We start from the raw sequence: 13953 nt of genomic DNA, 5'->3' as shown, positions 1-13953 counted from the left end.
AGGGAAGGAGAAAGGGAAGGAGAAAGGGAAGGAGAAAGGGAAGGAGAAAGGGAAGGAGAAAGGGAAGGAGAAAGGGAAGGAGAAAGGGAAGGAGAAAGGGAAGGAGAAAGGGAAGGAGAAAGGGAAGGAGAAAGGAAAGGAAAGGAAAGGAAAGGAAAGGAAAGGAAAGGAAAGGAAAGGAAAGGAAAGGAAAGGAAAGGAAAGGAAAGGAAAGGAAAGGAAAGGAAAGGAAAGGAAAGGAAAGGAAAGGAAAGGAAAAAGAAAAAAAGAAAAGAAGGAGAGAAAAGGAGAGAGAGGAGGAGTGAAAAGGAGAGCAAGGAAAAGAGAAAGGAAAAGAAAAAAGGAAAAGGAAAAAGGAAAGGAAAGGAGAGGAAGGGAAAGGAGAGAAAGCAAAATGAGAGAAAGGGAAAGGAGAGAAAATGAGAGAAAAGAAAAGGAGATAAAAGAAAAAGGGAAAGGAAAGGAAAGGAAAGGAAAGAAAATAAAAGAGAAAAGAAAAGAAAAGAAAGGAAAAGAAAAGAAAAGAGAAAAGAAAAGAAAAGAAAAGAAAAGAAAAGAAAAGAAAAGAAAAGAAAAGAAAAGAAAAGAAAAGAAAAGAAAAGAAAAGAAAAGAAAAGAAAAGAAAAGAAAAGAAAAGAAAAGAAAAGAAAAGAAAAGAAAAGAGAAAAGAAAGTAATTCCAGTAAAGACAGTAGAATTACAACATTTAGCCTGTTAGAGCAGAATAATTTCCCCACTTGGTCTAAGTTCTGAACTAATACCTAGACATTTTTTTCTAAACCAAAGTTGTTATTACTGCTATTTTAAAATGTTGGCTGTTGCATGTACCTGGTAGACTTTCAGCCTAGAGCATATTAAATAATTGAACTCTGGTCTGGGACAGAAAAAAAAAAAGTATCTATCAATGCTTGCTGTAGAGAATGGAAACTCTTTTCTCCAGCAGAATAACACTGTCAGAGAAGTCATCATCTTGCAACTAGCAGTTTTAGCAGTTCAAATAAGTAATAACTCTTTTCTGTGGTATCCCAGAATAATTAGATCTCCAGGGGTTTTCTGGAGACGTGCTTGGAAATGTTATAGCCTTCAGAGCAAACTGAATATGATTTATGCAGTTCAGGAAAACAAAGGTGATTGCTTGTAAAAAAAATACATCTCTAAGTTCTGGTTGCCTTGCAGAAAGTAGCATGCTGCATATGTCCCTACCACATTTCAAACTGTCAATAACTTTGAAATGTTGTCTATGGCACTGGCAGATTACAGCAAAACCCATCACTGTGTTATCCTCTGGTGCTGGTTTTGGGTTTGGTTTGGGGTTTTCTGAGTTAACAAATTCAGTATAAAACATTTGAGCCACCTAATGCTTTGTCATATATTGGGTTTGTTCTTACATTAATCTAAAGTTCCAATGTTCTAATCCCTACAAAGACTGAATTTGTAAGAAGGGTCCTGCTGGGCAACAGCACAATGCAGTGTAGTTGGAAGTTATACATATCATAGAATGATAGAATTGACCTGGTTGGAAGAGACCTCCACAATCATCCAGTCCAACCTAGCACCCAGTCCTGTCCAATCAACCAGACCATGGCACTAAGTGCCTCAGCCAGGCTTTTCTTGAACACTTCCAGAGATGGCAACTCCACCACCTCTCTGGGCAGCCCATTCCAATGCCAATCACTCTCTCTAGCAAGAACTTCCTCCTAACATCCAACCTAGACCTCTCCTGGCACAATTTGAGACTGTGTCCCCTTGTTCTGCTGCTGCTTGCCTGGAAGATGAGACCAACCTCCACCTGGCTACAACCTCTCTTCAGGTAGTTGTAGACAGCAATGAGTTCTGCCATGAGCCTCCTCTTCTGCAGGCTGCACACCCCCAGCTCCCTCAGCCTCTCCTCACAGGGCTGTGTTCCAGGCCTCTCACCAGCTTCACCATATATCCAGTGGAGACCCTGGTCTCTTTTATATATGCATAATCAATTGTCTCATGTTGCTTGCAGTCTGAAAGACACATGCCCAGAGAGTCACAAAACAGCCATGAACAGTAAATGTAATGCCTACAAGTACTATGAAAGATGCACCTTTTTAAAGGAAGGCAATCTCTCCTTCCTGTCACACATTTTACTACTCAGTATGTGGCCAGAATAGCTGAGAGCTTCACTCACATTTCTAAGGCTTTAAACTGTTTTCACCCCCATTCCTAGTTCAAAGAGATGAGCTTTTGACTTGGATTAGAAAAGCAGCAATTTCAAGCTTATTATCACTTTATAATGAAAATGGAACTTGTGCGTCAAAACAGACAGGTCACACAAAACTAAATGTGCTTCAGAAATAACTTGAGATACCTTCTGACTGACCAGAGCTGTGCTGTAATTGTATGTGAGTTCCTCTTATCCCTGCTGCAATTTTGCTGTCAGCAGTCCTAGCCAGATTGCCCAGAAAGGCTGCTGGCTGTGCTTTTCAGATCCTTATCAAACTGGGTTAAGTAGATAACTTCTTGTCTGCTAAGTATTGTGCCCTGGGGACTGAATCATAGAATCATAGAATCAACCAGGTTGGAAGAGACCTCCAAGATCATCCAGGCCAACCTAGCACCCAGCCCTATCCAGTTAACTAGACCATGGCACCAAGTGCCTCATCCACTCTTGAACACCCCCAGGGATGGTGACTCCACCACATCCCTGGGCTGCCCATTCCAATGCTAATCACTCTCTCTGTGAAGAACTTCCTCCTAACATCCAGCCTATAGGTCCCCTGGCACAACGTGAGACTGTGTCCCCTTATTCTGTTGCTGGCTGTCTGGCAGAAGAGATCAACTCCCACCTGGCTACAGCCTCCCTTCAGGTAGTTGTAGACAGCAATGAGGTCACCCCTGAGCCTCCTCTTCTCCAGACTGCACACCCCCAGCTCCCTCAGCCTCTCCTCATAGGGTTTGTGTTCCAGGCCCCTCACCAGCTTTGTTGCCCTTCTCTGGACACATTCCAGCACCTCAACATCTCTCTTGAATTGAGGAGCCCAGAACCGGACACAGTACTCAAGGTGTGGCCTGACCAGTGCTGAGTACAGGGGCAGAATAACCTCCCTTGTCCTACTGGCCACACTGCTCCTGATCCAGGCCAGGATGCCATTGGCTCTCCTGGCCACTTGGGCACACTGCTGGCTCATCTTCAGCCTACTATTCTTTCCAGGAGAGCTCTGCTAAGGGTGCGTGTGGTGTCATTACCTCAGAGTGCTTGCTGCAGCAGAGTGCAGGGTAAAATGACTTGAAAGCTATTTCCATGATCCTGAGTTTTAGTGCATAGTAGTAATAAAATGTGGAAGCTATGTGATCCTCACTAAGCTTCCATCTAGTACCTGAATATTTCAGAATTTGTAAATGTTTACTCAAGAGAAGTCAATTTCCTTCAACTCCATCAGCAGAGTCTAAGGTCATGCCTGAAAGCTGTGCTAGCTCAGAGCACATTGCTCTTCAGCCTGACTTTCAAGTTAAGACTCATAAGCACCAGATTCAATCAGAGAAAGAAAACTACAGAACTGTAGAGAGAGTTTCACAGCAGAAAGTAGAAACAAAAAAGAACAGACAGAAAAATCTAAGTTATCTATGTGGCAAAGAAAGCAAACTTTCATCTGAAAGTGAGGCAGACCTATAAAGCTAGCAAAGGCCTTTTGTCTTCTTTAAAGAGCTAAGAGCCAGTGTAGTCTGAGATTTATTTCATGTATTAAAGTGGAGTGCTCTAGATGTGAGTGGCTGGAGAGCAGTCAGGAGGAAAGGGACCTGGGGGTACTGATAGACAGTAAGCTGAAGATGAGCCAGCAGTGTGCCCAGGTGGCCAAGAGAGCCAATGGCATCCTGGCCTGCATCAGGAACAGTGTGGCCAGTAGGACAAGGGAGGTTATTCTTCCCCTGTACTCAGCACTGGTCAGGCCACACCTTGAGTACTGTGTCCAGTTCTGGGCCCCTCAATTCAAGAAGGATGTTGAGGTGCTGGAACATGTCCAGAGAAGGGCAACAAAGCTGGTGAGGGGCCTGGAGCACAAACCCTATGAGGAGAGGCTGAGGGAGCTGGGGTTGTTTAGCCTGGAGAAGAGGAGGCTCAGGGGTGATCTTATTACTGTCTACAACTATCTGAAAGGGCATTGTAGCCAGGTGGGGGGTGGCCTCTTCTCCCAGGCAACCAGCAATAGAACAAGGGGACACAGTCTCAAGTTGTGCCAGGGTAGGTATAGGCTGGATGTTAGGAAGAAGTTCTTCACAGAGAGAGTGATTTGCCATTGGAATGGGCTGCCCAGGGAGGTGGTGGAGGCACCATCCCTGGAGATGTTCAAGAAAAGCCTGTCTGAGGCACTTAGTGCCATGGTCTAGTTGACTGGATAGGTCTGGGTGATAGGTTGGACTGGATGGTCTTGGAGGTCTCTTCCAACCTGGTTGATTCTATGATTCTATGATTCTATGTGAATGTTCTGCATTAGAGACACAGATAAAAGGGGAGGCAAACCAGAATGCAAAGAAGCTTGCTGAGCTTGGTGGTGCTTTAAGCACTTGCAGTACAGTATTTTCATTTCAGTTGATTGTTGTGTTATGAGGCTACAACATTATTTCCCATAGCAATGGTTTCCAATCATACAACTCTCCTCCCCTTCCCCAAGTTGCTATTCTTTCCATAAAACCTTTGAAAAGATACACATGAAGGAGATCAATCTCCAAAGCAAACTGTAATTTCCTTTGTGTCTTCCTTTCTGGCTTCCAGAGCTTGTTGAGAGTTGTTTTATCAGCCTTGCTTTTTTTGGCGATAGAATAAAGAGTAGCATGTGCTGATTTTCACTCTTGTATTCCTTCTTGATGGAGGCAAAAAGACTGATTCAAGTAATCAAACTTCATCACAGGAGCTGGGTTCAGATCCTTGATTTAGCAGACATTGGCAGGTTGATGCAGGGGAGGTCATTTTGGGCTAGAAACACAACTTAGTTCTTGCATCACTGACTGTGATAGTGTCTTTCAGTTGCTGGGGCTTATGGAGGCATGAAAGTTACAGAAGTGGGTCAGGTACATACAGATGGGTTAGGTACATCAGGAGACAGAGCAAGGGGAGATGCCCAGAAAAGGGTTTCTTAAGAGATACAATAATAAATCAGGATGTCATTGTGAGAAATGGAGAGAAAGAGAGAATTTTTGGCAACAAAAGCATCACAGTTCAGGGAAGACCTTTGATTTTTGGGGTCTTGCAGTAAAAAGTCTTCAGTGAGCTTTGGGAAATAAAAAAAGATGTGGGTTTTAGTTTTCCTACTTCATCATGAGAACACTTCAAATTATGTATGCTATCTCCCACTTTCCAGCTAGCTCCTATGTACTGAACCAGGTTTCATGTTCAGGGCTCTGTGTTTTATCCATTTGATAAACAGCCTTAGTAGTGCTTCCCTGTCACAGAAAGGTGCAACAGATAAATGCAACAAAGAGAGGAGAGGAGAGGGTTAGTTAGCACAATTCCTGTGCTGTTCTGTGCAGAATAAAAGCCATAAGGGAGATGACAGTTAAGGCATTCCAACATAGAGGCACACAGAAAGACATTATTTCACTCTGTTGTCCCACCTATATCTTGAAACATAATTAATTAGGGCTGTTTCCATGTGTCAGTATAATCAGTAGAGTGTCTGTGATTATTTGTTTGTTTCTTTGCATTTGTTGGGCAGATTTTGACCTCCTCCTTTTTCTCTGTCCTTCCCTAGATTGCCTTTCAACACCTTGTACTCTCTGAAATTACCAGGTCTCTAAGTGTCTGTGTTTGGATAGCAGATCACCTTCTACTGCCTGCAGTTGCTCTGCTGCCTAGCAGAGTATTGATTTTTCTATTGCAAAACACACTGTAGGAAAAGAGGGGCAGAAATCAATATTTCATTAGACGGACCAGAATATAGCAATGTCTGATCCACACACTTAGGGTATGGAGTAGACACTATAGGATTAGGACTGTAGCAGAAGCAATAGGAACATCAGAAAGGAACTAGTCAAGAGCTAGGATAGCAGGAGTTGCTTTGTTGGTATGAAAAGAGGCTCCTTGCAGCAAATTACTTCATGTGTCACTTCTTGTCCATACCACAAACCACTCAGCATCAGAACTATGGAAGAAGGCTGGTACTAAACATAAGCTCTAAAACAGCTGTGCTGTCTCCTAGAGTCACTCTTCCTCTCTTGTTCCCCTTGTACTCTGGCAGAAGTTTTCATCCAGACAGCTTAGACAGTCATAGAATCATAGAATCAACCAGGTTGGAAGAGACCTCCAAGATCATCCAGTCCAACCTATCCCCCAGCCCTATCCAGTCAACCAGACCATGGCACTAAGTGCCTCATCCAGGCTTTTCTTGAAGACCCCCAGGGATGGTGCCTCCACCACCTCCCTGGGCAGCCCATTCCAATGCCAATCACTCTCTCTGTGAAGAACTTCCTCCTAACATCCAGCCTATACCTACCCTGGCACAACTTGAGACTGTGTCCCCTTGTTCTATTGGTGGTTGCCTGGGAGAAGAGACCACCCCCCACCTGGCTACAATGCCCCTTCAGGTAGTTGTAGACAGTAATAAGATCACCCCTGAGCCTCCTCTTCTCCAGGCTGCACACCCCCAGCTCCCTCAACCTCTCCTCATAGGGTTTGTGTTCCAGGCCCCTCACCAGCTGTGTTGCCCTTCTCTGGACATGTTCCAGCACCTCAATATCTTTCTTGAATTGAGGGGCCCAGAACTGGACACAGCACTCAAGGTGTGGCCTGACCAGTGCTGAGTACAGGGGCAGAATAACCTCCCTTGTCCTACTGGCCACACTGTTCCTGATGCAGGCCAGGATGCCATTGGCTCTCTTGGCCACCTAGGCACACTGCTGGCTCATCTTCAGCCTACTATCTATCAGTACCCCCAGGTCCCTTTCCTCCTGGCTGCTCTCCAGCCACTCAGTCCCCAGCCTGTAGTGCTGCTTGGGGTTGTTGTGACCATACAAATGTTCAGAATCAGAAAAAAACCTCTGCTCAAACACACACTATGGACAGGACTTTTTATTCCTTGCCTTTCACACAGAACAAAAGGGAGGATTTTGAACACTTTAAAGAGTGCATCCTCTCAAACCAGCACATATTGCTCAAAGAAGTAAGAGCTCAGTCACATATACTACAGAAGGTGCATCTGATGTGTTGGTGCCCTGGCAGAGAGTAAGGTGGGTATGGACGCAAAGCAGAATCCTTTTCAGACAGAATAGTCAGAGCTGAGAATGATCTCTACCTGGATGTAATGCCACTTCACAGATATTCAGTAGGTAGACAGGAAAGCAGCAAACTCAACTGAGAATGCAGTTAACTGATAGGAAATATGGGTCAAATTTGGTAAATAATTTCATTTTAGGGGAGGAGGAGCAATGCAGAAAAAGAGAAGTTTTCTTGGATTTTTGTATTCTCAAAACTAAATAATTTGTGTTTTATAAGCAATACTTCTGTGTTCAAATTTGTCTTTCTTCCTCCCCCAAAAAAGTTATAGTTGTTCAAAGGAAAGTTTAATAATCATAGAATCAGTCAGGATTGGAAGGAACCACAAGGATCAGCTAGTTCTAATCCCCTTGCCATGAGCAGGGACACCCTACCCTAGATCAGGCTGGCCAGAGTATCCCATCCAGCCTGGCCTTAAACACCTCCAGGGATGGAGCCTCAACCACCTCCCTGGGCAACCCATTCCAGCCTCTCACCACTCATACTGAACAACTTCCTCCTCATGTCCAGTCTGACTCTCCCCATCTCCAGCTTTGCTCCATTCCCCCTAGTCCTGTCACTCCCTGACATCCTGAAAAGTCCCTCCCCAGCTTTTTGTAGGCCCCCTTCAGATCCTGGAAGACCACAAGAAGGTCACCTCAGAGCCTCTTCTTCTCCAGACTGAACAGCCCCAACTCTCTCAGTCTATCCTCATAGCAGAGGTGGCAGTTTCACTGAGTGTATAGTTCTGACTGGAGTAAAATAACATGGTTTTCCCCTTCTGATTTTTTAAGCATGGCACATTGATTAATTTGGGGAAATTAACAAGTCAGGGATTATAAAATATGTAGTTAATATGTAGTCTAGAAAGCCCCACCCACAATTATATACTAATTAGTTAAATTTAAGTTCTAATTTGGTTGGGAAAACCTTCAGAAGGATGCTTATGGGCAATTTATTCATGTAGGGGGATCAGAAGAACTGGAAAAGTTTATCCACAAAATGGCTTTGCCTCACTTACAAATGGGCAACCTGGAGCCCTAGGGCAAGTCTGTGCTGCTCACTGTGTTGCAGTAGGAATTTCAAGGTAGTCCCTGGCTCCTTTGTGGCAGTGTTGGAACTGCTCAGCCATTGAAAGGCTTCTAGATCTTTCCAGGGTGCTGAGAAAGAGGCAGAGGATCTCTGACCTGATCCTGGTTCCTCTTCACATGGGGGTTTGCAGAGGTTCAGACATGATCTCTTGCAGATGTGCAGATCATGATGTTGGTGGCACTTCTTGCCACGTTGTGAGGCACTTAAATGCCTTCTGCTGGGAAAATTGAGGCATTTTGTTTTCCAGGTAGTTCAAGTCCAAAATATCAGGGCTAAGCTGGTCTGAAGTACGAGGCAGAGCAGAACACATTATCCAAGAGCAGTAAGGCAGGGGCAGCTCTGTGAGGCAGAGGCAGCCAGGCAGAAGCAGCACACACTGAGGCAGAGCAGTAAGGCAGAAGCAGCACAACTGCTTGCAGCTTAGCTCAATTTCTATTATTTGCCTGAGTGCAAAGGCTCCTTTGGCCACAGAGATTCACCAATCAAGAAGGCATTTGCAAAGCTGACCTTATTAGGTGAGACCAGGGCTTGCTCACCCTTATTTGGGCAAGATGCCAACAAGTACCTAAACCCCTGTGGGTACCTGTTTATCACTTTGGGAGTGGACATAATGGCCTAAGCCTTTGTTTTCCTCCCACCCTTGGTTTCCCATCAGCAGAAGGATGGGGCAAGCCAGGACATCTAATAGGCCTATTAGCCTTCCAGAACACACATGGACTTCCACTCATCACCTGTGGGGCTGAGGGATGTCCATCTCTACTCATTTTATGCTTTTGTGAGCCTGGATTCCTCTCTACTCATTTTATGCTTTTGTGAGCCTGGATTCCTCTCTACTCATTTTATGCTTTTGTGAGCCTGGATTCCTCCTCCCCTTTCCTAGTTTCATAAAAGGCTGATCTTAAGCCTTATCTCTGACAAAGAGAATTTCTGTTTACACATCTGCACATTAATCAGTTTGGGCACAATCTCAGACAGTTCCTAGGACGTTACAGAAGCTGTGCTGTCCCAAGAGAGAAGCAACACATGGGTATATGAAATTCTTACGAGTCCATTAATAAAGGAAAATGCAGTGCAAGAGGTTTTTATGTGGGAGTTTTTTGTGCACTTAACAATCCTGTTTTCCCTTCAGCTTTCTAAGCAGAAGTAAGATATTACTTTTTTTTTCATTTTCTCTTTTTTTTTTCCCTAATAAAATTTCACAGTGTTCTGAAAAAGGCTTCTGATGTGTGCATGAGGAATTTGCCTGTCTGGTCCGAGAGAGCCATGTGATACAGTAACATATTAGCATCTCAGTACAGAGATGGTTCCCAGCTATGTATTACTTCTTTTTTTTTTTTTTGAGGGGGGGGGAGTGTGATGGTTTGGATGTTACCCACCCCCCCCTCCACCCCAACACTTTGAGGCTCAGGGGTGACCTTATTGCTGTCTACAACTACCTGAGGGGTGGTTGTGGCCAGGGGGAGGTTGCTCTCTTCTCTCAGGTGGCCAGCACCAGAACAAGAGGACACAGCCTCAAGCTACGCCAGGGGAGATTTAGGCTGGAGGTGAGGAGAAAGTTCTTCACTGAGAGAGTCATTGGACACTGGAATGGGCTGCCCGGGGAGGTGGTGGAGTCGCCGTCCCTGGGGCTGTTCAAGGCAAGGTTGGACGTAGCACTTGGTGCCATGGTCTAGCCTTGAGCTCTGTGGTAAAGGGTTGGACTTGATGATCTGTGAGGTCTCTTCCAACCCTGATGATACTGTGTGAAATCACCCAGACTATACTCAGCTGGCTCTGGAAATGGAGTGAAGCTTATTATTGACAGCTTAGCACAATATACAAGCAGAGATTTACAGTATATACAAGGTAAAAGGCAATACAGAAACACAGCAGCCCTCCCAGAAACCTGAGTCCCCAGGAGGGGCTCCCAACCTCCCTTCCACCTTCTCCCACCCCTCTACCTTACCCCAGACATTGCCTTGTGCTCCAAAGAAGAATTGGGGGTGGGGTGGGGTGTGTGTTAGGAAGCAGATGGATTAATCAGAGAGATGGAGGGTGAGGTTAGAGTGAGATGCAACTCAAAGCCCAGGCTGTGCCCAAATGCCTTATCTATGTTTATACTCTTGTTCTTACACATCTCAGCAAGCCTATGAGTGAAGTAGACATCACCATTGTTTCTCTTTCACAGCCTGTAGTCTAATCCTTCTCACCAAAACATTCTAGCTAGCTTCGAACTAGCATGGGGGGGGGGAGGGGGGTAGCCTGCAAATGACATGACAAAAGAGTTGGCTTTTTACAATCAGCTAATAACCTTTACCAGTCAAGGAGCAAATATTTCCATTTACTTCTGCAGGTGAAGAAAAGTGTGAAATCTTGGCACTAATTAATGTTTTCCATCATATCTCCAGATTTCATCTCTTCACTGTGGTGCAAAGGGGTGGTCTGTGGCATTTTTTTTGGAGCTGTGCCATTGAGTTCAGGGGGGATTAGAAATTTACCTCATAGAATCTTGGCCTTGATACAGGCATAGAGAGTGTCATCAGTAAGTTACATCAGAAAGAAATTCTTTCCAGTGAGAGTGGTGAGTCATCAGAACAGGTTGCCGAGGCAAGTTGTGCATGGTCCTTCTCTCCCTGGAGGTGTTCAAGGTCAGGTTGGATGAGGCCTTGAGCCATCCAGTCTAGTGGGAGGTGTCCCTGCCCATTTTGGGGGGGTTAGAACTAGATGATCTTTAAGGTCCACTCCAATCTAAACCATTCTATGAATCTGTGAACATATTTGTGTGTGCTACTATCTATATGTGTGTGCATGATGTGATTTACCAGAGGACTGAAGCTACAGGGAGGTTTCTATTTCCTTTCATCTAAAAAACATAATCAACATCAATAGTTAGTTTAGGAGAATGTTTTTTAGGCCTTAAAGCCTGACTTCTCATTCTAAACGTGTTGGTGGCTGCCACTAAAAATTAATCCTTAATTCAGTATCATAGAATCATAGAATCATCCAGATTGGAAGAGACCTCCAAGATCATCCAGTCCAACCTAGCACCCAGCCCTATCCAGTCAACTAGACCATGGCACTAAGTGCCTCAGCCAGGCTTTGCTTCAACACCTCCAGAGGCAGCAACCCCATCACCTCCCTGGGCAGCCCATTCCAATGCCAATCACTCTCTCTGCCAAAAGCTTCCTCCTAACATCCAGCCTATAGCTCCCTTGGCACAACTTGAGACTATGTCCCCTCGTTCTATTGCTGGTTGCCTGGCAGAAGAGACCAACCCCCACCTGGCCACAGCCTCCCTTCAGGTAGCTGTAGACAGCAATGAGGTCACCCCTGAGCCTCCTCTTCTGCAGGCTGCTCACCCCCAGCTCCCTCAGCCTCTCCTCACAGGGTTGTGTTCCAGGCCCCTCACCAGCCTCATTGCCCTTCTCTGGACACTTTCCAGTATCTCAACTTCTCTCTTGAATTCAGTAGCCCAGAACTGGACACAGCACTCAAGGTGTGGCCTGACCAGTGCTGAGTACAGGTGAAGAATAACCTCCCTTGTCCTGCTGGCCACACTGTTCCTGATGCAGGCCAGGATGCCATTGGCTCTCTTGGCCACTTGGCACACTGCTGGCTCATCTTCAGCTACTATCTACCAGTACCCCCAGGTGTCTTTCTTCCTGGCTGCTCTCCAGCCATGCTGTCCCCAGCCTGTAGCACTGCTTGGGGTTGTTGTGGCCAAAGTGCAGAACCTGTTGATGGCTATAATGTCTGATAGGCAATTAACAATTTCAAAATTGGAATAAACATTATTCAAGAAGCAAAATACGAACTCTAGAGCTTTCCTTAAGGCATCTGTCTTTAACATCCCTCTGGCATTGGTTTGTTTAGTTTATTAAAGCAATCAAGTCACCAGGAGTTTTGGGTAATTTCAAGTGAGCTCTGTGTATAATTTAGAGGGGAGATGAGTCATAATATACATAAAACCTAACTAACTTGAAAACGACAGTAAGCATTATTTCATGCAGTCAGTTTTTGAATGCTGTTTATTAAGGAAAGTAAACTTTTGATGTTGCCTAGAGAAAAGTTTAATTATGCACAGGAAATGCACAGCATGGTGTAATTAATACTGACTAATCAACCTCTCTTTCTCTTGTACTTGCAGGAAAATATAAACATCAATGAAGCTTCCAGATGCTTGGTGAAACACATAATTGCTAGTGAGAGTGATCCAGTTCAGTCTGTTGAACCAGATATTGTAAAACCACACTTGAATTCCACCAAGATTGTCAGCTGTTCAGCTTGTTTTAAATCCTAAGAGACTTCCAGACTATAAGAAGAGCTGTACACCTATGGGTCACAGTTTATATCTTACCCATCATACCCAAACTGCCCAGATTGTCCATAAGCAGATTGCCATTTTCTAAAAGAGGTACTTTGAATTTATTGCAAGCTGTTCAGTAATAGCATCTATTAAAAACTGGTTTTGGCTACAGGTCAAGTAAGACTCATAGAGATGCCTGTGTTTCCCCAGTTATGTAACACCACCAGTGATATCAAAACCTATTTCTATGCAATGTGGTTTCTGAAGGCTCTTATTTGTGATGTGACTGCAACAATACCCATCCACTGGTTCTCCAGCTTGTCTTCTCAACAACTTGTCTTCTCAATATCTTGACCAGGCAACTCTCATCATTATACTGTTTTGTCTCTCCTCAAAATTGAATGATCTTGTTTCATATGAGGAACATGATGACACTGAAAATACAGCTATTCAGAAAGAGGCAGTGAGAACACTCACAGTGTGATCTTCCTGTAACCAGTTCAGTTTCCTTGGTGAGGTGGCAGGACTGAACCTTACACAACCTTTCATGCCATCCAGTTCCCCAGATGATGTTAGCTTCTGAGACTGAACTTGGATGTAGTAATTGCTCCCTTTTCCTTAAAAGCTACATTCTCATAGTTGTCACCATTGTTTCCAGATAAAGCAAAATGGAACAAGTCAATGGTGAAGGGTGACCAAACAGGGACTTTAAAGGTATAGTCTCATAGGTGAAGTAGCTGAAAGTTTTTCAGAAAGGGCATCTATTCAAGACAGCACTGCCTCTGAAAAACACTGATTGATCATGTTCCTGCCTCTTCATGCTATATTTTGTGTGTAGAGTCTATAAGGCACTGCATGGATCCCTCCATTACATTGATTCTCATGGGAAAAATCACTATCCACAGCACAATGGAACAGCTGAACTTCTCAGAAGTGTATCTGTGTTGAATAGCAGGGTCTTAGCTTCCTGGAAACACTCTTTTAAAAAGCACAGTTGTGTGAATGACCACGGGAGGCAAAATGGAACAGTCCCAAGAAACGCTCCTGGAATATGCACAGGATTTGTTGAACTGTACCGTGGCAAAAAGAAATGGTTGGTTTTCAGTTCCAGACATAGGCAGGTTGGTTGAGTCATTCAGACAAGGGTGTCTAGACAAGGAGTCTGCGTTCTGGCTGCCAGACCTTGCAAGACAAACTTCTTCAGTCTCCTGCCATAGACAAGTCAGCTGCATTTGCTGTGCCTACTCAACTTTTTCCTTCCTAAGCTGCGACCTCTCAGCTGTCTTGTGAGGTGGGTTTCTCTCCTTAAAGATGTGTAACACTGGGGAGAGGAGGAAGCAGAATCTTATGATGCTTTGTGT

At 44.6% G+C, this 13953-nt stretch overlaps 1 protein-coding gene across 2 annotated transcripts in view; it reads left to right on the top strand.

Moving 5' to 3' along the window:
- Positions 1 to 12836, top strand: part of RAB38 (RAB38, member RAS oncogene family) — a 63168-nt gene extending 50332 nt beyond the window's left edge. For both annotated transcript variants that reach the window (XM_064140467.1, XM_064140459.1), the window contains one exon: positions 12434 to 12836. In XM_064140467.1, coding sequence (XP_063996537.1) covers positions 12434 to 12586 — 153 coding nt within the window. In that variant the 3' untranslated portion in view covers positions 12587 to 12836. The remainder of the gene's footprint in view (positions 1 to 12433) is intronic.
- Positions 12837 to 13953: the final 1117 nt, after the last annotated feature.

Source organism: Pogoniulus pusillus, chromosome 3 (assembly GCF_015220805.1).
Source record: "Pogoniulus pusillus isolate bPogPus1 chromosome 3, bPogPus1.pri, whole genome shotgun sequence".
Lineage (NCBI taxonomy): Eukaryota > Metazoa > Chordata > Aves > Piciformes > Lybiidae > Pogoniulus > Pogoniulus pusillus.
Note: the sequence above shows the minus strand (reverse complement) of the source record. Positions and strands in the feature narration are given on the sequence as shown.